This window comes from Mauremys mutica, chromosome 8, assembly GCF_020497125.1.
Source record: "Mauremys mutica isolate MM-2020 ecotype Southern chromosome 8, ASM2049712v1, whole genome shotgun sequence".
NCBI lineage: Eukaryota > Metazoa > Chordata > Testudines > Geoemydidae > Mauremys > Mauremys mutica.
Window position 1 is genome coordinate 95,137,376 of NC_059079.1, and position 24,124 is coordinate 95,161,499.

At 44.8% G+C, this 24,124-nt stretch overlaps 1 protein-coding gene across 2 annotated transcripts in view; it reads right to left on the reverse strand.

The window, feature by feature from the left end:
* Nucleotides 1-24,124, reverse strand: part of ARHGAP26 (Rho GTPase activating protein 26) — a 313,981-nt gene that overhangs the window by 200,927 nt on the left and 88,930 nt on the right. For both annotated transcript variants that reach the window (XM_045028598.1, XM_045028597.1), the window contains exons 4-10: nucleotides 23,201-23,272; nucleotides 18,774-18,875; nucleotides 14,613-14,723; nucleotides 11,804-11,908; nucleotides 7,906-8,035; nucleotides 6,064-6,164; nucleotides 2,022-2,116 (exon numbers count right to left, since the gene is read on the reverse strand). In XM_045028598.1, the coding sequence (XP_044884533.1) occupies nucleotides 2,022-2,116; nucleotides 6,064-6,164; nucleotides 7,906-8,035; nucleotides 11,804-11,908; nucleotides 14,613-14,723; nucleotides 18,774-18,875; nucleotides 23,201-23,272 (716 nt within the window). The remainder of the gene's footprint in view (nucleotides 1-2,021; nucleotides 2,117-6,063; nucleotides 6,165-7,905; nucleotides 8,036-11,803; nucleotides 11,909-14,612; nucleotides 14,724-18,773; nucleotides 18,876-23,200; nucleotides 23,273-24,124) is intronic.

Consider the following 24,124-nt stretch of genomic DNA (forward strand, 5'->3'; position numbering starts at 1 on the left):
CAAGAAACGTTTATGGGACAGATGCTAGAAGGCAATGATGCTACTCCAGTGCTAGCTGAGCAATCAGCTGGCAAATGAAGATGCCAAACAAGGCAGCTAGTACACATTCCCCTGCACTCTGCTGGCCTGGGTCCTTTCCATCCACAGAGGGCTCCTGCAGGGCAGCTCAGCACATGCAGCCATGCTATCACACCAACTCAATTTTCTCCAAAGCCTAAACTCATTTCAGAATTATAAGCTTAATTTTGTTGCTCATCACACAAGCAAGTTATGATCGGAGCGAATTAGTCCATCATCCTTACCAAGCTATTGCCAGCCTAAGGTTTAGGAAGGCAGATTCTGAAGCTACAATAAAATCCCTTTCTTTGGATCTTCTGACTCCCTTCTCCAGCAAGCACAAACATAGTAACATGATGTGATTGAGAAAAGTCCTGTATTGACTCAGCCTAGAAAAAAAAGTAGTCGCTCAGGCCAATCACTTCTCATCGGGTTTTGTGGTTCCCTATTAGATAATGCTTATGAGACAAGAATTTTCATGCTTCATTTACATAAAACAGAGGAGGTTTCAGCCTCCAACTGATAAATCATATCAGGCTACAGAAACAGTCCGGTGGCACCTTAAAGACTAACAGATTTATTTGGGCATAAGCTTTCATGGGTAAAAAACCCATTTCTTCAAATGCATGGAGTGAAAGTACCTCTACTCCCCTCTCTTCATGTGTCATTATATAATGCCTGCATCTGTAACTTTCACTCCATGCATCTGAAGAAGTGAGGTTTTTTATCCACGAAAGCTTATGCCTAAATAAATCTGTTAGTCTTTAAGGTGCCACCGGACTCCTTGTTGTTTTTGTGGATATAGACTAACACAGTTACCCCCTGATTCTTGACAACATGCATCTCCTTCAGAAATCAGAAGATGCAACTTTAAAGAGCCATGCACTGTATGTGAGCGTGGGATTTCTACAGTCAGCCATCCACAATGAATCTGCAGCAGTCATTCTCCAGCACAAAAGCTGAAGTCATGTTATAGACAAACACAAGACACTGGAAGGATGAGCAGTGTCTGTGCCAAGTAAATGGACTTTTCTAACACAGAGACTGAATTTCTTTTCCATTGTGAAGGCTACTTAACATCAGACTCTGAAAAAGTGGACACTCATTAAAACGAATGAGATTTGAGTAAACGCGGCACCTTATATTGAATTAGTGCTTCATCTTGCAATGAGCCCCTACTGCAAAAACGCTAGGGAGGAGGGAGTTGAGGCAACTAACAGCTTCCATGGAGCGTGTGACTAAGAGATAAGAGAAACGAACTGCTAAAATTGCACAAGATACTCCTGCGGGAATTCTACTCCACTGCGCAATGCAGAAGTTTGCAGAAATTAACGTTGTGCGCACAGAATTTCCTTCCCCCAACAGAAATGGGCTGCACTGGACTCGGCAGAACCCAGCTTGCACATAGAAGACACTTGGCGGCGCGGGGAAGAGGGGGGTCAGATGTATTGGCTGGAGGGGCCCTGCAGGTTGGCTCTGGGGGGGGGGGGGAGTTGAGGGTGCCTCTCCCCCCCCCCCACTGGGCTCTGGGGGAGGGGGATAGAGAAACAGGAACTGTGTTGTCATAGGGGGTTCTTTAACTCTCTACTCCTGGGGGAATTTGTGTGTGTGTCTGTGTTGTTACAGACATACTTGCTGACAGGTATTTTGAAATAAATTACCAACATAATTGAAACTGGCATGATTACGTAGTGTTATTTTGACAAATAAAATTTGCAGAATTTTAAAATATTGTGCATGAATTTTTAATTTTTTGGCGTAGAATGCCCCCAAGAGTAACAAGAATTTTCCAACAAGCCCAAGGAGGTCTGTGTGTAATGCACATGTTGCTGCTGGTCCAGCCATGTGTGCACAGGCATATATTATGGAGTCCTTGGCTGGGCTTCAGTACGTAAACCAAAGTCTGTGTGCTCTAAGGCTGTGCACCTTCCATTGGTGCGAGAAAAGAAAACTGTCCCACTCACCGATCCACTGCTTCCACATCGAAACAAAACCTCTTCTCTATTGAGTCAGTTTTCCGGCGTATGCAGGATTTGAGTGTAACTGCTTCATCTTCTCCCTACAAGGATACAGGACTTCTAGATTAGGTTGAGAACAGAACTGCGTATATTACACACACTCAGCCTCCTAGAATTATGATTAATATGTATTAACCCCAGAAGGGATGGCTTGTGGGTCTAAGCATAAGGTTTGAAAGATCCACAGTCCCTGGAAATACAGCATTTGAATCTTTGCCAAGTTGATTTGTCTCTCCATCCTTTTTTTTTTTTTTAAATCAAAAGTAGAGTTTATTGCCATTTCTAGCTAGATTCACGCAGTCACATTAATGCTCTGACAGTCCAATGTCGAAAGCGATGCCCCGGTCGCTTCACGAGAGGGGGGGACGCTCACGGAGCAAATAGCCTCCGCTCTCACCCCCCCGAGGGGCCGTGCCACCCCGTCCACGGCAGGCGGGTCTCATTGGCATGTTTCATTATAAAATCTCTGCTGTGGGTATCCTGTGGCCCTGCGCTGGGCAGGCCAGAGGGAGAATCTCCCTCCTGAGGGGGTCTGTACACAGCTATGTATAAAAATCTATCCCACAGCGAGACAGCTCCAGTCACCCATTTCCAAACAGCATCCAAGCGTTAATTCCACAGTTTTCCATGTGGGTTCCCGTCAGAAAACACTTTTATAAGATTGTTAAAAAGATGGGTCTTATCTGTCCCACATACCCTACAGCTCTTGTAAAACAGGGGAGCCTGACCCACTCTTATTGAGCAAAGTCACCCTTCCTTTCCCTTACAGTGTACTGTCAAGATGGATGTCATCCTTCACCCCACAGGTGGCTGCATTTCAGTGGCATTTTCCATCTTTGAGTGAGACAGGTAAGCACCCTACAAAAAGCATATTTAATAGCAAAGAAATGCCAAAGCCAGTGTACCATTCTCCTTTTCTAACATCCATCTTCCGGATTAATTTTATTAGATGTTATACAAAGTGTAATGGGTGTGCATGTGCGTGTACACACGAGCACATGTATACCACTGCTCTCTGCTGGATGGAATCAGAACTGCTGCAGTGTTTAGTTAAAGGAGATTTTCCTTTAGCTTGAGTGGTAGGTATCTCTGCTGATAGAGCATGATCATTTCAGTTCTATTGTGTAACAGTAACCATGGACCCTGCAGTCCATGGACATTAGACCCTGTGTTGTAAGGTGGCCACAAACACACTAGAATTAAGGCTACGATTTAGTCATGGGTATTTTTAGTAAAAGTCATGGAAAGGACATGGGCAATAAACAAAAATTCACAGCCTGTGACCTGTCCATGACTTATAAATACCTCTAACTAAATCTTGGGGGAGGGGGTAGGAGGGCAGGGTGCTGCTGGGGGGATAGGAGGGTCAGCTGCACCATCTGCTGGGGGCCACCCCAGGACCTTTGCTCAGGCAGTCCCCGAGGCCAACCGCACCAGCTGCTGCAGAAGTCATGGAAAGTCACAGAATCCGTGACTTCTGCGACCTCCGTGACAGACACAGAGCCCTAGTTATAATACATGAAAACTATATATCAACTCACTGAATAAAATGCTTGCACAATGAGCACACACTTATCAGCAGAGAAGAGGAAATACAGTGGGGGCATGATAAAGATCATTTTTACAGTAACACTGCCATGACATGTATGAGTAATCACAACAACAATCATAGCACAGGTTTCTTTAATGCAACGTGAATTTAGACAGGATTCTTTGCTCTCAGTTGTAGAGTGATTCTGTCTGATGTGTGCTCTTGATGTCTCGGTGAATTTTTAAAAAACACCGATGGTTCCATTTAAAAAAACAAAAAATGAAAAAAGTTTTGAGTTTGCAAACTTTCTGTGTTTTTCATGTCTTTTTTGTGCTTTGCTGACCAGTCGTGCTGGACAATCACAACACTAACATCAACCATTCCAGAAAATGTATTAGGGTACTAGAATAACATTGACACCAATAGCCTGTTCTAACGAACTCTCCACATTAACTGCAAGGATTCTGCCAAGAGGATCAACAGAGTTAGCTTGTGCCCCTATCCTAAACTAATTTCCCTGAAGTTAGCTGGATTTGCCCACTGCTGCCAGGGAAGTGGTATTCCAAGAATGCCATTTGGAGAGAAAGCAATTTTAAACTGATTAGTATTTGGCTCCAGCCATAGCCTGAGGTGGTTTCCCCCACAGGTTAAAAATAGGCCGATGACAGATAGAGCCTCCACAGCCTACAACAACTGAGAGGTCACATATCTCCCGCCTGCCTGCTGCTGTGGTCGGCTTCAGAAAGATTCCTGGCATGCCTTAGTGGATGGGAAGACTTGCAAGGCCTCGAAAAAAATTACAGTATTGGTTACAGCAGAGTCATACTGGTATAACTGTGTCAGTTATGGGGTGTGGTTTTTCACGGATACAGTTATCATGGTACAAGCGCTAGTGCAATGCACTTACACTGGTATAAAGGTGCTTTATATTGGTACAGTTAAAGCAGGAAAAAAATAATCTAGTGTGGACAAGAGCTAAGTGAAGTGAGCATCCCCTAGCAAGGAGTCGTGCTAAAGACAGGACAGCAATGGAAGACAGTCCATTCTACCTGGGATGGGGGGTATATAAAGAGCTGTGGATGCCAGTCAGCCAATACATTAGCCTCAGGGGAGATTTGTGCCATTACTGAAGTGTAGGGGAGCTAAAGTATTGTGGTCAGGTCACCCTTAAAAAGGGGACTGATCTCTGTAGGCGCTTTGCTTGGTTAAAGAAATATAAATTCATACAGTGAAGAATGTATCTGGCACTGGCCACTGTCAGAAGACAGGATACTGAGCTAGATGGACCATTGGTCTGACCAAGTATGGCCATTGTTACATTCTTGTGTTCTTACACTACACCAAATTTAGGCCACTTTATTTCTAAGGCCTGGTCTACACTAACGGGGGGGGGGGGTCGAACTAAGGTGCGCAACTTCAGCTACACGAATAGCGTCGCTCAAGTCGAACTACCTTAGTTCGAGCAACTCACCCATCCAGACGCCGCGGGATCGAAGTCCGCGGCTCCCCCGTCGACTCTGCCACCGCCGTTTGCAGTGGTGGAGTTCCGGAGTCGACGGGAGCACGTCCGGAGTTCGAACTATCGCGTCTAGATTAGACGCGATAGTTCGAACTCCGAGAAGTCGAACTCTACGCGTCGACCCGGCGGGTAAGTATGGACCTACCCTAAGAGTGTCCACACAGGGGTTTAATGCAGTTTAACTAATCCACTTTTAATTCTCTCCTTTAATTAATTCGGATTAACTTTTCTGGGTGTCCCCAAGTAGACAAGTTTTTAGGGTCTGCACATATGGATTTATTCTTGACCAGTTTCATAAGTAGACAAGCTCTTACTGAGTTGCTACTCCTTTACTGAATTACACTGTTTACTCTGCCAATGTTATTTCCCCACCATGATGGTTTTACATAGCTTGTTAGTACCCACAGAGATGTGATCTACATCTCTTTAAATCAGCACCCTGAGGTTCTCTTTGCAATATCTGCACATTAATATTTTGAGCCACTCTCTCATTGACTAATTAGCTAGTGCTGTGGGTGTGCCAGAGAGAGTGGATGTTAACAACTCCTTAGAGTACTCACTGGATGGGGAAAGCTTCTGATTGAAAGGCAACAGTGGCCTTTCCAACAAAAAGTCCTCTCCCAGGGAAAAGTGGGGGTGTCATTTCTCAAAAGATGAGAAAACATAGGTGCCAGCACTTTACTGTGTCATTCTGTTAAAAAAGAGTTTCTAGCGACGGTTAGGCGGGAGAGAAGAGAATTAGAAGACTGGATAGAACCCGCCAATGAAATCCATCAGTGCCAAGGTGTTGGCAGTTTCAAGGGCTTGTTGTTGACAGACACAAGGCATTCCCAACCCAACCTTTGTTGGGCCAAGAGCAAGACTCACGCCAGCTCTTCCCCACAAAATGACCATTCGGGTGACCCTAGCATGAGTGCACTTGGCATATTTCCACTCACCCCTTTCCCTCCAGATTTCTGGTCAAATGGTACCATAGTGATTCGTTTAGATTCCCTCTGATACGTGCAGTAATGCTTCACCCAGGAGGTTCCAAAGTGACCTACAATGGAATTTTAAGTTTTGAGATTTCTAACAATTAACTACGGTCTACAAAGCAGTTGTTACCAAAGCCACAATTAAACATCCTAAAACAAACGATACAGACTCTTGCATCTATAGTTCTCAAAAGCACTTTACAAAAGTGAATAAAAGCATGATAATCCCCACTGCATGGAGGGGAAAGCGAGATCCAGAATTAACTCAATCACTGGCAGAGTCAGGAATAAAATACAAGTCTCCAGGCTCTGAGCCCAGTGTCCCATCCATTGGACCAAGCTGATTCCTATGGACAGACCTGGTAATTTGCTAAATTAGCTTTAGTTTCATATGCCGTGATATAATCAGAGAATTAGCTACAGAAAAACTATAGAACAGACCTGTTAGCATTTATCTTGTCCACCTTTAGTCACTCCTGTATATTCGCCAAGCTTGGCTCCATCCAGTTTTGGAATATACCAAGCAATGAGGCTTCAGCAGTTTCACTTGAGCAAATTACTCCTCAGTCTGCTATACTGGATCTCCCCACGATCATCGACCTCCATGTCATTTCAGATTATTTCTAGAATGTAGCATTTACTCACTCTCCTTGCCAGGCGAAAGTGGGCATTTAGTGAGGTTCTCGTTCTTCTTTTACCCCACTGTACAGACTCCAGACCTTTTTGCAGACAAGTTTCTCACTCTTAAGAAAGATACCCTACTAACTGCTTTCCCACTTTTGCCTGAGCTATCACCAATTAGGAAACCAGGGAGTTCTATCTATGTACTTACCCGCATCACCATAGCATCAGAGCACTTCACAGTCTGTAATGTATTTACCCTCGCACACCTCCGTGAGGTAGGGCACTGCTGTTATCCCCATTTTACGTGGGAAACTGAGCCACAGAGTGGGCAAATGACTTGCCCAAGGCCACACAGGGAGTGGAGCAGAGAACTGAACCAGTTTCCTTAGTCCCATGCTAGAGATTAACCACTGGACCATCCTTCCTCTTCATAGAAATTAAAGGTAGAAGTGAATCACTAGATCGTTTCAGAGTCTTTCCTAACCCTTGGATCAGGCTCCTAGTAGCTGGATTCTAGTCCCTCCCCCTACCAGGGTAGTGTTGCTCAATGCAATATCTTCTCTAGTGCCGAGACCTCTACTTCTATCCACCCAGGGTGGTAAGACAATTTGCTGAGATGGGCTTCGAATTACATGTCAGACTCGGGGAATTTCAAAGCTACACAGCCAGAGCAAAGTGCTGTAGCGATAGCCCCCACCTATTCTGGTTGGTACTGTGCACAATTCATTTTTCAGGGACTGCGAAGAGAGTATGCCAAGGAGCTACTCAGCAGGAACAGACTACCTCATTGGGTGTAAAAATCCCAAAGGCAGGTCAAAGGAGAACTGTGAGGCGTGAGCCATGGAACACTGTGGGATACACCTGCAGCACCACAATGCAGAGTCACCGTGGGGGAAAGCTGAAGGAGCTGGAGATAATTTCCCAGAACTGCAGAATGTGGGCCCGCCCTGCTGACAGTGGGGATGCTCCTGCAGAAAGCTGCACAAGTGGCTACCCTGCATCTGTCATTCAAATCCAACTCAAGAACTGACAGGATTTATTTCTTCCCTCAATCCCCCTGCACCTCTTGCCATTTCACATGGACCATGATGTTTTGCAGAGCCAGTGCTCCCACTCTGCACTTTAGTCTCCTCTGAGTGGCAGCAGAGAGCAGCTCAGTAACTTCAAGGCAACAGCACGTACGTTTCTCCTGGACATAGAGATAGCCCTCCATTGTGAAAGGGCTGATGTTCCTGTGCTCATCGGGATTCTCCTTCATCTTCCTCATCAAGGACTCAACCTCCGAACGGGTTCCTTCAAAACGATTTCTTGTCTATAATTTTTGAAAAAAATATATTTTTCATTATCCACATTTCCCAGAGCTTTCAATACACACAGTGCTACATAGAGACCACCAGGAAACCGTGGCTAACTTTATCTAGTATATTTCTTTGCACTCCTGTAATCTAGGTGGGAGCCCTCACAACTACTCCAACCCTGGTTCAGAAGTCCATCCCTATTCAGCAAAATACCAAAGCTCATGTTTATGTCCCACTGACTTCATCGGGACTTAAGTTTCTATTTAAACACTTTGCCAAATATGAGTGGATATAAGCATATGCTTGACTTACTTGGGGTCTCTGTTCCCTCATCTCATAGTTTTTAATGCTAATAGTTATGATTGGGGATGGCAGTGCTGCCAACTACTCAGGCTACTCAACAATTCCCATTATAACACCCTGTTTTCAGTTACTTGTAACTTTCAGCCCAACAGTTAAAGTTTGACAAATTTTCCATGCCACATGTCTGCCTCAGGCTGAATGTTGTTGGAAAATTTCAGCAAAAATTATTTGGCCATTTCTGAGAACAAGGCAAGAGGAAAAGTACATTTTACCCATGCTAAATCCTGACATTTTCTTTTAAAATGTTATAGTGCCCCTCTGCTTTGGCGTAAGGACTGGTAATTTGGGAGGGGGAGTCGCTTTTGTGTCAGCGATGTGCCTTTTGCCATTCCTGAGGAAAATCACTCAGATTTGGCCAAGTTATAAGCCTTTAAAAAAAAACAAAAAAAAAAACAGTTTGCACCTGTCAGGCCTGGTCTACACTATGCATTTAAACCAAATTTAGCAGCGTTAAACCGAATTAACCCTGCACCCATCCACACAACGAGGCCCTTTATATCGATATAAAGGGCTCTTTAAACCGATTTCTGTACTCCTCCCCAACAAGGGGAGTAGCGCTGAAATCGGTATTGCCATGTTGGATTAGGGTTAGTGTGGCTGCAATTCGACGGTATTGGCCTCCGGGCAGTATCCCACAGTGCACCATTGTGACCGCTCTGGAAAGTAATCTGAACTCGGATGCACTGGCCAGATAGACAGGAAAAGCCCCACAAACTTTTGAATTTCATTTCCTGTTTGCCCAGCGTGGAGCTCTGATCAGCACGGGTGGCGATGCAGTCCCAAATCCAAAAAGAGCTCCAGCATGGACCGTACGGGAGATACTGTATGGGGAGACAAATACCCACTTCACCCATGAAAGCTCATGCTGCAAAACATCTGTTAGTCTATAAGGTGCCACAGGATTCTTTGCTGCTGTCCTGCCTGGACTATCATAGCAGCTGGAGGCTGCCTCCCTCTCATTTTATCTCACTAAAAAGTCACTGTTTCTTATTCCTGCATTCTTTATTACTTCATCACACAAATGGGGGGACACTGCCACGGTAGCCCAGGAGGGTTGGGGGAGGAGGGAAGCAACGGGTGGGGTTGTTGCAGGGGCACCCCCTAGAATGGCATGCAGCTCATCATTTCTGCGGGATCTCTGGGGCTCTGACCCGGAGCAGCTGTGCTCTCTGGTTCTCTAGCACACTTGCCCCATATTCTAGGCAGGACTGACTCTATTTTTAGACAAAACATAAAGAAGGGAATGACCCGGGGAGTCATTCCCATTTTTGTCCATGCGCCCCCGGCCGACCTCAGCGAGGCCAGCCAGGAGCACCCATGACAGTAGCAGATGGTACAAAACGATTGATAACCGTCATCGCCAATTTCCAATTGCAAACGGTGCAAAATGACTGATAACCATCATCTCATTGCCAATTTACAATGGCAGACGGTGCAATAGGGATGGTAACCGTCTCTGCTACCTTGCAAAGGCAAATGAATGCTGCTGTGTAGCACTGCAGTACCGCATCTGTCAGCAGCATCCAGTACACATACGGTGACAGTGACAAGGCAAAACGGGCTCCATGGTTGTCATGGTATGGCATCTGCCAGGGCAATCCAGGGAAAAAGGGCGCGAAATGATTGTCTGCTGTTGCTTTCACGGAGGAAGAATTGAATGACAACATTTACCCAGAATCACCCGCGACACTGTTTTTGCATTGGGATCTCAGCCCAGAATTCCAATGGGTGGGAGAGACTGCGGGAACTATGGGATAGCTACCCACAGTGCAACACTCCGGAAATCGACGCTAGCCTCGGTACATGGACGCACACCGCCAAATTAATGTGCTTAGTGTGGCCGCGTGCACTCGACTTTATACAATCTGTTTTACAAAACCGGTTTCTGTAAAATCGGAATAATCCCGTAGTGTAGACATACCCTCAGTAGAGACTTGCTAGAGCTTCAGCTTAATTCCCTAAAGATCCCATCCTGCGTGTGCAAGCTCTAGATTGGGGCTGAGCAGGTTTTTCCCTGTAATTTCAGCTGTGGCCTCTGTAGACTGTGCCTGGCCCAGGTCTGGGCACTGGAACAGAGAGCAGGTAGCCTGTCTGTGCTCTGCTCAGCCCAGGCAACATGGAGGAGGAAGCTGCCTGAACTGAATGCAGAAGGAACAAGAATAAGACATAGGGATATGGGGCAAGTAGATTGGATAAGGAGCCAGGGACAGGAGGGAAACCGGGAACCAGAGGAGCAGACATGACACAGGGGGAGAATGAGGCCTGGCACAGGTGATCTGAATTCTGACATTTCCCAACTTTGCAATCTTAAGGTTTTTACCACTGTGTGTCTGTGTGCGTGTAATATATACACATGCTATAGTATTGTACAGAATTGGTCCAAAATACAACAGTGTTACTATGGCACTTTGGGCAGACAGGGAGGCAGGAGTTTGAAACAGTTCTGGGTTTTTGTTTTAATGAAGGACTCTGTTGTCTCCTCTACTCCCCATGCCCAACCCTGACTAGGAGGCTGGAAATCAAATCTGATCTCTTGCACACCACCACTGAGCACTGTGGCTGTGCTAGAGGGATCACCCAGCACACCCCACTTTGACAGGTACACGAATGAATTCTATTCATTTTTGTAAATTAGCATTCAGGGGCCCCAGTTACTGCAGTCTCTGCTGAAAATGGAAACACCACACAATGATAGGCAAGACACAACAACAAACTGCTGTCCTTCATCAAGTGGTTTCACAGGGCTGTATTTTTAATTTTGGGGATGGGGTGTGTGGGGGGGGGGGAGAACAAGCACTGAGGTGTGTGATGTTTTTTGAGAGTTTTCTGATGGCTTTGTTTCAGAGAGAATTCAGCAAATTTGCATCCTCTAGAGAAAAAACAGCAATCCTAATAAAAAAGGCAAGCAAGCAACGCACATTTGATCTCCCAAACACAGGCAAAAGTCCACCTGTTGGATATTAACCACATGCCTGACTGTCAGGGGAAGGGAGCTGTGCAAGTTCTCTCAGCTACAGAAATCCCAACGTCTGCCACTGACGGAAAAAAAAAAGGGGGGGGGAGGGGGACGGACGGGAAGGGGGGTGTTTGCAGTTCTTAAGACAAACAAGTCTTTGAAACACTTGCTAAAAGTGTGGTGCACTTAAAGACCGCTGTCTGCTTGCCAAGTCCTCCTGAGGATGTCTGGCTCTCTGCACTTGCCATGCCCAGGGGAATAAATTGTTATTTGGGTCATGCATTTACTGTAGTGTCATCCACACACACACACACACACACACACACACAAAGCATTTGCTTTCAATTATGCTATAAAGCCTACTGTTGAGTAGTATACAGGAAAGCTAATTATACATAGGGAAAATGTTAATTCTCTGTGCAAGACAGTTCACATACAGACTGTCTCCTTTGCATACACTTACATTCTGTATGCTGATTGTCAGCTCTGTCTTGAAGTCGCTGAAGTCTTTTGCGAGTTCATAGCCATGATGGTAGAATGTGAAGAGCCCTTGCAGGAACGCCAGCAGCTGCAAAGAACCATATTCATCAATACAGACTACCACCTTTTTCAAACCGACTGATGCCGAAGATGTCATTGAATGGATCAACGTTTTAGAGGGGCAGATTTTTAAAGGCATAAATGGGAACTGGTAAATTAGTTAACAGTCAGTGGAAGTTGGACATTTATTTCCTATTGGTGCCTTTGGGGGAAAAAAAATCTCCCTCTACACTTTGATAGATGCACGTACAGAACTGAATCATTTAGGAGTTCTTGTACGGTGGGGAAAAATAAGCAATGGAGATGAGGGAAGAAGAGAGTGAAGACCCGGATGAGACTGAGGGAAGTTCTAGGGGTGTAACCTCCATTTTCTCTCTTCAACAGTCGATAGGGACAGGAGATGCTGGCTGGAAGGTGCACAAAAGCCAACAGGGGGTACAAGACCCTGTTGAAGAAACATTCAAGACGACAGCAAAATGCAGCCTAAACCACCCTAACACCAGTTGAAGTCCAAAATATAGCAACTGCATGCAATGACCCCCTGAAAGCCAGTGCACACATTTCTCCATTCTCCAGCTCTCCCTCTGTCACACCATTATAACAAACAAAGGGAAGATACTATGAAACTGATTCCTGGAAATCAGAGAGAGAGAGAGAGAGATTCCTCCCTATTCCCCAGAATCTCTTACACAGGCTACATTCATGTTAATTAATATTGCCCCTTTACAATCAATACCTTCCATAGTATTAACTTGTGTGTCCTACTTCCATAAGGGATTTGGCTTCATTTCCCAACTCTGCCTCAAAACAGCTCATTTTCCCTTTCAGGAAATGGATTAACATGAGGACTGGTTGAACCAATTCGGCTTACAAACCAATCCCAACCTACATAGCAACCTCTAAACCAAAGAGGAAGTTCTGAAAAACGTGCTGTGATTTATTGTTCTTTCCTGTGAACCTCTGCACTTCTGGCTGAATCCCAGACTGGGGGTGAGTGATTCAGTATTATGAAAAAAAAACTTTTTTCCTTTTCTACCTAGGACTGAAATAGGGTTTTATAGGGACGTATGGCCTTCGTCACTGCAGCATCCAAGTGCCTCACAACCATTAGTGGATTTTATCTCAACATCCAGAAGAGGTTAATAAGTATTGCCCCATTTTACTGATGGAAAACAGAGGCACAAAAAAGTGCCAAAAGTCACTGCTGAACTGGGGACTGACCCAGTTCAGCATCCAGTAGGCCATCAGTCCTTCTTTCCATGAGATTTCCTGAATTCACTGATAGCTGATAATATATGAACCAAAGTACTAGCATCTTGGGTTTTGCCCAGAACCAGTTCCACTGGGATCCCCAAACGATGAACTTTTTGACCACAGAGGTGAGTATCTAACTAAACAACCCTTCTTTTTTAGGCTCAATTTACCCTGCTGTTTCAAGTCCAATGTCCAAAAATCCAATGCTCACAAAAGACTCCTCTATGCTTCATTAACATGCCATATTGTACCGAACAAAGCAGGAGTCTGTCTAGAAAACTCCTGTAGAATATCAAGCTGAGCTTTTCTGATAACTAGGCCTTCCGCTTGTCTAGTAAAAATCCTGCATATTCTTGAATAGTTCACCCATCACTTTATTGAGAAGTAAAGTCATGCCTTGTCAGGGTAAACCAGGCAATAAGCAGCTGGTGCTAAGGTCGTACCTTCTTTTCACTTCTTCTCTTAAAAGGACTGAAATAGGGTTTTATCAAATCCCTCAGAGGTGCTTCACCAGGCATAACACCTGAGCACATGCAGAGGTAAGACTCTTCTACTTAATTTTTATTCCTGTATCATTTCTTTAATCCTATTTTTCTCTTCTTCTCTCTCTAAGACTCCATTAATCTCAGATGCTACTGTTATTATTGGCTTTTATTTTCCCCTTAACAGATAAACTTCTGAACCAGGTTTTCATTCGCTAGTTGACCACTGTATAATAATGAGCCTCTCGTCCGTAAGACTTCACCCTGGTGGAAATCCTTGTAGAACCCATCAGAGTTTTGTGCCCAGTGAACATGAAGCTAACAACTCTATCTCCACTAGCCTACGCCCTTGCACAACTGGTACCCAAGCCTTCCTGCAAGTACAATGGAAAGGTTGGTCTCTATAACCAGAGTTCAGGGTCTGGGTTGAAGTCAGCTGGGGGAGTTACCCCCTTTTTCTTCCTGCTTAGAACTTATTTCACTTACCTGTCCTCAGTTCTATCCCTTAAGGAAGAGACCTTGCTGATTAAAATGTGTGGATGTTTTCCTCTCTGCAGAGTTATTCCATCAGCTTGCAAATCCAGCTGGTCTCCACTGGTTTCTACAGACAACCAGTAGCTCAGATTACCTAATGTTCTGTTCTTAAACTTAGCTGACAGCTGAAACCTGTTGACAATTTTCACCTGGAATTTCCAAGAGGGCCATCCCCACCCCTGCATTCTTCTCTTCTCTCTGTCTCTCGATAAGTGTCTTAAGCATTAATGTTCCAGCCACCTGAAGTGTCTAGTCACCCACAAGAACACACACTTCATACTTGGGTTATTGAAGTTGCAGTTTGTCAGATGGCTCTGGAATAGCAGAGATACCAGGCCTTGCATCAAAACAAAAGAGAAACTGTTTCATAATATCAGTGCCTCAGACAGACCTTCTATACTGTACAGTAATTTAGTGGCCAGCAACATTCAGTAGGCTAAGAAATTTTGAATGTTTACTTACAGGTTCCACAAATTCAAACATCTTCCTCTCCTGGACTTCTTGCACTTTGAAGACATACTCAAGGGAGACTTCATAAAAATGCTGTCGAACCAGGTCCACCTGGCTGTCTGCCTGTGAGCACCATGGGAATTAGAGAGGAGATACAGTATAACAACTGACTGAACATTTAGCTTCAAGATCACAAAATATCTGGGCCTAATGAGAACGTGTCCATACAGAACATAAATTTAGTACCAGATACCAAAGCAGGGCTAAGCAGATGGCAGGGAGATTACATACAAACCTAGTTCGCATGAAGACACACTTTCTTCATCTGAAAATTATGTATTTAATTATTTTTATGTCCATGACTGCTGAGTGGACAACATACAGTAAAACCAATAAATACATGAAGACTATGAAGTACAAAGCAGCTTCCCCAACTCCTCTGCCCCAACCAGCAAACCCATGATAATAAGAGTCCCTCCAGTAACATTCCATAGTCAAATAAATACTCAGATAGCTTAGTATACATCTTGCACCTCACCATGAAAGCCACTGAGCTCTAGCTTTGACGAACCAGCACAAGGAAAGCGAATTGTTCTTTGAGGATGGTTTGACTCCAAAGCCCAAGAGAACATGACTAGCGACCGTCCTTAGCCACCATGATGCTGCATCCGGACACACACGTATGTGCCAGGGTGGAACTACATCACTCTTATGTGAGACACCATCCCTTTTTTTTAATATGGGGAGGAATTATGGTGGCCTTCAGACCTCTGCTCCTAGAAACCTGTTGACCTCTTTCTCCTTTGTGACTATGGATTCAGTTCTTCCCAGAGATCAAAGCTGGATATGGTCAGCTCCCAAATCATGGTGACACACAAATAAAAATAAAATGACTCAGTAACTTTGTAATCAGATGTACCCCTTCTCTGTCATAACTCATTTAAGGATTGCATAGTACTTAAAATCTCACAATCAGCACGTTGCGAAGTAGTTAAAGACTACTGCCCCCATTTTACAGATGGGGACCTGGAGGTCAGAGAGGCTATGGGCTGTTTTTCAGGTGTGTTTCTAAGCACCACAGTTCCCACTGAAATCAAATGTAGGTGCTAGAAACTGGGGGTGAGGAGGGATTCAGACTCTAAATAACTTGCCCGGGGTCCTCAGAAAGCCAGTAGCAGAACTAGGAATCCTGATTCCAGGCCTTATTCTAATTATCTCTTGCTTTACAAAGTATAAGGATTATTACACTAAATAAATACATTGCAGCCCCTTTATTTACTCAAGTGTTTCCTTTGCCTCTGCTGTGCCCCCCACTGCAATTACAAAACAGGCCTTCAGAGAATTCTAGAAGTGAATGGCAAGCAAGGCCTGTTAGATACCTAGTCCATCCCCACTCAGTGCAGGGCTGTTTTCTATCGCCTTGTCTACACTGGTATAGCTCAGTCCACACTAGGGGTTGGATCAGTTTAATGACATCAATTAAAACTACCCACAGCCTTACCCAACATAATTATACAGATATAACTTTCCAGACTAATAGTACCTTGCACAGAGCTTGGCCACAGCAAGACTGCTGAGAAGTCAGCACCAGGGTAATTTGAGAAGAGCAATCTACCCCAGGGGGACATAGCATACACTGTGCCCAATACAAAGCGGCTGCTTTTACTTTTGAAGACCATTGTTGGTAATTACTTCCTTTTTAATATGAACTTATCCCTATTAATCTGTGAGAAAACCGTGAAATGGGTTATTTCCACCATGACCAACCTGTAACATTTGTCATGTGTGTCCACAATGCAGATACCGAGGTATTTAGCAAAGTGAGCTCTGAAAAATCAGAAAACATGATGCAGTATATTGGACTTGCCAGCAATTAAATGGCAACTCAGACTTCCTGTGCTGTTTAAATTGTCCAACAGCCAGAACTGAAGAGCAACAGAGAATTCGCAGGTTCTCTCCCCCTTCCCTTTACTATAACCATTGTACATGTAGATATTTCACTCTCCCAGATGTATCGGCAGTAAGAGGAAGTTGGTACAAAGTGAAGGGTTTCCCACACATGAACTACTGTCTCTTAATAGGGCAGGGCCCTACAATGCAGCTAAATAGTGCCAATAAGGTACAGTACACCATCTTCTAAAGTTTCTGCCACATGCATACTTTTCAGCATGCATCTGTCATTCCTCTGGCTGACTTCCCCTCTCTGGAATCCCAATTTACAAGCTCTGAACATAAGTTGTACCACTTTTATATGCCATGAAGAACCAAAGCCAACATTTTCCAACTTGGAGGCCTAGAGTTAGATGCCCCATTCCAATTTAAGGCCAGGACTTTCAGAGAGGCTCAGCTTACATAACTCCTTCTGTATGAACTTCCTTGGAATCAATGGGAGCTGTGGGTGCTGCATACCTGTGAAAATCAGGCCTTTTATTTGGGTGCCTAATCATGGAATGAGGTGCCTTACTTTTATGCAAGCAAGTCTGAAAGCCTGGGCCTATGCTAACTAAGTATTTTCTCTTCTTGGCAATAGGCCCCCACACCCAAGTTTAACATAAAAAATCTCCACCAGATGGCACTGGTATTCAGTGCTGCTACCCTGATATCCTCTACAGCTCTTTACTGCAGTTACACTGGAGCAATACCAATACAGTAGCTACTGACATTATTAGGCTTTTCCTTGGAGAAAGGTACCTTAATGCTCAAGGAACACTCATTTTAAATGGCATAATGCGTTCTTTGCCACTATGTTCCCTCCCCTTTCTAAAATAGAATCCTCCCACTCCAGTACTGCACAGCACTGAACATGCAGTACTTCGAATGCTTAAAGTAAAACGGTGATCAAGGAGCAACTAGATCATAATATTTAGCAGCCTAATACAATGGGACCCTAATCAACAAACCACAACCACTACTGAGGACTGAGGGCACTGCTGTATTATAAGTAATAAATAACCAATGGACTATCTATGCTATCCAGCAGGGACAGATTAATAAGGACTTACAACTGGCTCATATAGTTATGTGAATCAGGAGACAAATGTGGATAATTGTGGGGATTTATGGGTGGGGGGAGAGTGGTTTGGTTGATTTTAGATTTTAGAAAGGCAAGTAATTATTATTTATTAGTTGTATTATCATATTGCCTACCAGCTCCAGTCATGGACTAGGATCCCATTGTGCTAGATGTTATACAAACACAGAATAAAAAGACAGTCCCTGTCACAAAAAACATACAAGCTTCGACCAAGATCTCTTTCCCAGAAGTCATTCTCAAAGGCCAATCAATGGATAATGTCCTGGGAAGATCAAAAAACAGACCCTAGGCCAGCTCAGGGATCACTGAAGTTCACAGGAGTGACTTCGGGTATGTCTACCTTGAAGGGGGGCGGGGGGGAGGGAGAGAGAGAGAGAGAGAGAGAGAGAGACCACACCACCACCCACCCACACTGTAGCAGGGAGCATCAGAGACCAAGTCTAAAGACTCAGGCTCATGCTACAGCACTAAAAATAGTGGTGTAGACATTCCGGTTTGGGCTGGAACTCAGGCTGTCCCAGCCCAAGCCAAAACATTCACTCAGCTATTTTTACAGCCATAGCATGAGCCCCGCAAGCCCGAGTCTGTAGACCTGGACTCTGAGGCTCTCCATTGAGGGAGGGTGGGGGTTGGATCTCGTTGTTTGGTTGGTTTTGCAGTGTAGATGCACCCTTACTTAGAGTTTGGCACAGTAAGTTGTTAATAATTAGATCGCTTCCATCTGAATTAGAGGGTTTTATGCCATTTTGAAACGTTAATGAATTAAGCTCACAGCCTTTCCTGCTTATTAGGTATTAATGGGCACATTTTATGGGCTAGGAAATTGAGACACAAAGCAGGGAAGCAACTTGGCCAAGTTGATACAGGATGTCTGTAGCAGACCCAGGAGTAAAACTCTAGTCTCCTGATATCCCGTGCTTTTAACCACAGGCGGTCTCTCTCTCCGCCTAGTCATTGTCTTTTTGGTGGTATCTTGGATTCACTTTACCAAAACAGAGAGAAAACCCCTGTCATTCTCTATCAGCATGAACATATCCATTTTACAGCCACGCAGTGGGTCCTCAGAGTTGTAGACAGAGATCATGACGGGATCTGACTCAGGAGAATGCCAGAAGTTGAAAACCAGAGCTTGCTCTCACCTCTTGAAGTTGGGATTCTTTCTTCTTAGAAGACAAGTTTAAGTGCTTTTCCAAGACACCACAATACTTCTCCGTCTCCTTGTCGTACTTCTTCTTGGCATCCTACCAAAAAACCAAACATCACTAAACAACTGTCACATTAAACCATCAAGAGTGGTCACATGACACTGACTCCTTAGGGGCCTCAACACCAAGACAGTGATATTACTGGTGTTACCACAGCAGCTAGGGGGCCAAGTCATGGACCAAGACCCTATTGCGCTCGGCACTGTTCAAACACAGAACAAAGATTGTCCCTGCCCCAACCAGCTTACACTCTAAGTGCCAGACAAGAGATGAGAGGTAGGGGAGTGCAAGGAAACAACATTAGACGACGCTGGCCAGCACAATAGGCAGTTGTCTCAGCACACCAGCAGCCTTGCTGTGGTCAGCTGAATGTGAATGAACAATTTCCAACAGGGAACATAGTTCCAGTGTAACACTGTCAGATTAAAGGAATTTTAACCAACATGTGTCTATGAAAACTAAGGGAGGAAATAATGGAGCGCTTCTAAAGAACTAAGAACAGCGGCGTTCAACATGCTACAATACAGAAAGAAAATAACATACACAGAACCTGACAGTAGCTTCCTGCCTAGGTGACTTTTTCCCCTTGGGCCAGTTTTCCCCAGGACCTGATGCATTCAGTCATGTCAACAAGGGTGCAAGTTAATTGTGGCCATGGATCCACTTCCTAAAGCCACAATGAAATAGACTGAGGCCCCTACTTTGTTTCAAACCTGGCCGCTGAGCAGCCATCATATAATGGATTTCAGCCACTACTAAACAGAGTCAGATTTAAATCTGTGACCTAGGAAGTGAGACTTCCTACCCATTTGCAAACCCCAAAGCTCATCAAATAACCAGTTCCCAGAGTTGATCCAGAGACATTTCCAGCACCGAGTGCGGGTCATTGGTTACACACCTGCCAAGAATGCTAACGCACTCCTTGCGCCAACACCCTGCCCACCAGAGTGGCACCTTAACCCAGCATGCATCCCTCAGCATGATGATCTACCAGTTAGATTCTCTGAACTGGAAGCTTCAAATGGCCACTTCAACATAACCTTTACCCACCTCCTTCCACTTTCCTCCCCTTTCTCTCCCCATCTCCACAGTATATTTGGGAATGAACCTGCAGCCTTTGCATCAACGAGGTGCATTCAAAGGGCTTTCCTTGGCATATTTATCCCCTCCACTAGACCCTGGCTCACGAGAGCCTGAAAGCACTAAGCAGAGAAGACGGATGTATTCTAAGTTTTAAAATACTGACGTCTGAAGACCACATTAGACTGACTGCGAGCTGAGGCCCTTGCCCACAGAAGGCATGCTGCACTTGGTGCCAAACTGGACCAAAAAAAACTAAAAAAATAAAAAGTGGGAAGAGGGAAGCTCCACAAACCCAAGTGCTCCTGCTTTTAATTAGCTGCATAGACAAGGCACTTTACTCAAGCAAATCACTTGTTTTATATAACAGCAGTGACCCCTCTGTGGGTGTGCCAGCCACGCTTGGTGACAGAACCCTGGGCAGTAGCCAGGCCACATGATCAGTCCAAAAGTGTCCACCATCGCACATGAACCCCCATTCCTCCACTTCAGAGAAGCTGACCCAAATGACAGGCTGCCTGCATCCACATGTGAACCCCAGGCTGAGCAAAAGAGCAGCATTTTGAAGGGGTAAAGGTCATCAAGATTTCATGATCTCTTGTTTGCTCACTTGAGACCTGCCAAGATGCTTTGTCCAGGAAGGCAGCCAAGGACAGGACACTGTTTGGCAAGCTCAAGCCACAAAAGAAATGGCAACAGAAGATGAAAGCAAAAACGTGCTTTTTGCCAAAGTTATTCTTCAACAGCTGCGCTACTAGAAAGGTCTCTTGACAGAGAGGCTGGGGCATGGATGCAGATTCCTGAGAGCACCTGAGTGCACAGAGGACAGCGTCTCATAGGACAATACAAACGGCCAAGAAAACAAAGCTGCATGACACTCAGTTTCCTTTATCATTGGATTCTACTAAGCAGCACTTTGGTTTGATTCTGGGCATCTTTGCAAGCTTACTATGATACTGGCATACCTGTTATTTCTGTCCAAATATCCTTCCACCACCTTGGGCCTGCTCAGCTCAGAAATTAAAGCTTTCGAAGTCTCTTAATTTGGGCTTCTGAACATTCTCTAGGGTTCATTTACATCCTCCACTGCCTTCACCATGGTAATGTGGGACTTTCAAACAGCCTCAGAAACACACATTCTTCACAGCCCTTCTGAGGGCATCTGGACGGCAGAATTCACTCTCCACCTCCCTCCACACCAGCATTACTGATGGGAAAGGTTACCCAGCCAGCAAAACCACAAATATGCCAAAGCCAGTGCAGAAAGTCACAAACTGCAAATTCCTTTACTGTCCCCAGGAAGTGAAGTACAAAGTCAGTCAATAGCAGGAGCCAAATTCATCTCTGATGTAAGTGGGCGCAAAGGGATTTTTCTCTTCTGGTTTTAGTGGGATCTGCAATTTTGAAAAAAGTCTGTGAAACTCAAACCTTAGAAGTGACACAAATGCACCTGGAAATACAGCAGGTTATTTCACACAAACTATGCATTCACTACGTGGGTCAGAAATTCCAGTGGGAACAGTAATAGAGAATGCACTGTAATCAAAGCTCTCTCCTACGAGCACTGTAAAATAACCAGTGCTACCAAGGCAGGTGCCGCCTCATGGATATTATTGACATCTACCAGCCAAAGCCATTTTGTTGCCACACCCGCCAGCTGACAACACCATCTCACACACACGGATCAATTCCCCTCTGGAGAAGCGAAAAAGCCTCATACTAATCTGAAACAGAGTAAGAAAAATTGGGATCAAATTCTAGAGCCCTTTCTAAATAGTCTGGTAATGTAAGGTTTTTAAATCTGTGCGGTGCCCTGGGGCTACTCCAATCGCTGCTCTAAAAAAGGACTAATTGCAAATAATGTTCCGTCAGGAACCAAGTCCAGCAACCCCAGTTGTTCTCGTCATCAGCACCAGAATTCACACCTACCATACAGGAGGCAGCAGAATCTCCTCCCTCAGCACTGTGAGTGTTTCCCAAAGTCCTGGCCACCTCCCTAGGTACTGAGAGGATCCCAGAGAAAACTTCTGAAGTTATAAAGGGTTTACAAGTCTGGTTAAATGCCAACACACACACTTTGGTGGAATATTCCAGCCCTTCATCTTTCCCTCTTTGGGATAAATACTCCACTTGCTACCTCCAATGCACATAAACTGCCAGCCCATCACAACACAATGAACCAGATCCTTCAAAGGTCTATGGAGATTAACACGGTCTGGAACCGCACAGGTACTTTGCTTTCTTTGCACCCACAGCTGACACCCTGCTACGGCACTGCTCTGAGGGAGAGCACAACCTTCTCCATAGTATCTGGTACCTACTAACAACAGCCCATTTCTGAAGGATCTTTTTTCAGCTACAGATTTCTCTCTAACGCAGCATAGGAATTGCCACACTAGACCAAGCCACTGTGACTTTCACAACAGGACTCTAATCTAGCTGGGGCCCCTATATGCTACTGGATACAGGTAATGAAGCTCATACACATTAGCTTATGTTTCCTGCAGGCAGAAACAGGTTGTTATAGTAACAGGAGAGCAGCAGACGGAAGATGAAGCTGCAATTTTAAATTCAGTGAAAAGACAGAAAAGAGGCAAAAACCATGGCTTGTGCTTCAGTAGCAGCCATGAGAGAGACTGGTTCAGTTGTCATCTATTTGAGATTTGCCCTATTTAGCAAAGCTCTTCTAAATTAAAACTGAATACATTCTGGTTCCACAGTAGGGATGAGAGAACAGACCTGGACAAAACTGAACCCATTCCAGTTATACATATGGGATGTGGGGAATCGATCTGGAGGAAAAAAAATCAGTTGAGAACTTCATCTAAGTAATGCAAACTTTGCTTGAGGTTTGAATTAAAAAAAAAAAAGTTTGCTTAACTTTGTGTGCACTTGATCCTCGTCCTATCCCACCTGCTTTCCAGGGTCAGACGTACCACAGGACCGTAATCAGGGCCAGAAGTTTGAATGGCCCCACTGCCACAGCAGAGATGTTCAGATAAGGATTTAAATAGAAGGTGTGAAACTTTTGGAAGTGCTTCCCTCCCATGGGTGATGACCTCATGTCCAGTAGATGGTACCGGTCTGCATGTACAACTCCCCTGGCTCTTTCAAACTGAGCTGCTCGTCATTGTGCACATTTCAATCAAGTTTCATTTCGGGGGGGCGGGAGGACTAGGGAAAGTGTTCACTATAGTTTTATCCTTTTCAGGCCTTTCTAGTTCTGAGCACGTGCAGATATTCCAGTCAATTCACAGCGCATGGAAGCACAGCTGACCTACCTTAGCAGCACCAATTTGCTCCTTGCGGAATTTCTCCAGTGGAGTGATCAGGACCTCACCAGCATTCTCAATCTGATGAGATAAAGGCACAGATTATCATCATCTCTTCAGCATTGTCTACTCACGCTTGGTTATTAACCACTTTGTATCTGTCCAATTTAGGGTTAAGATCTTCAGGGCAGCGATCTTCCCTTCCTGTGCGTTTATACAAGGCGGAATTCACATTTCAATGCAAAGTGGTTTAAACCTGTCCAACATCTAAAAAACAAAACGAAGAACCACTGTGTCTTTGATCAGAGGATCTCAAAACACTTTGCAAACATTATCCATTTGTGAAGCGGGGTGATGACCCTGTTTCTCACAGGGGAGTTAAACTGAGGCACATAGAGGGGGAGGTAATTTGCCCATCATATGAAGCAAAGGCATTGCATAGTCAAGTATATGGTCAGTAGCAAAGCCGGAGTCCACAAACCCCAAAACCCTAATTCATCCACTGAGCAACACTTGTGACCTCAAATTCTTTTAGAGAAAGCTGCCCGCCCACACTCCCAGCCAATCTACATCTCCCGTTGTTTAGGAATCCAGGAGCGACCTGGATGCTCCCCATTGTGCCAGTGCATACCAGGGCACATCTTGCAAGCACCAGTGTTACTCAGTTTAAACACACCAAATGTAAAAATGAAAGGAGTTAGCGTTCTTTACAGCATAAAGCCAGCCAGGTGGAAAATCTGCAGATACAAGAGAGGACCCAATTTCCTTCCCAAAATAGAAAACCCACAGGTTATCGCACTGCTGGGAGGAAGGAAGCACATTGTATTTTAGCCTAAAGCAGCTTCTGCACTTGACAGCAACAGAGGCAGTGCTCTCAGAGTGAAAGCAAAAATGTACCCAACAGCCTGAAAAGAATAATTTGGCCTGTGTTCT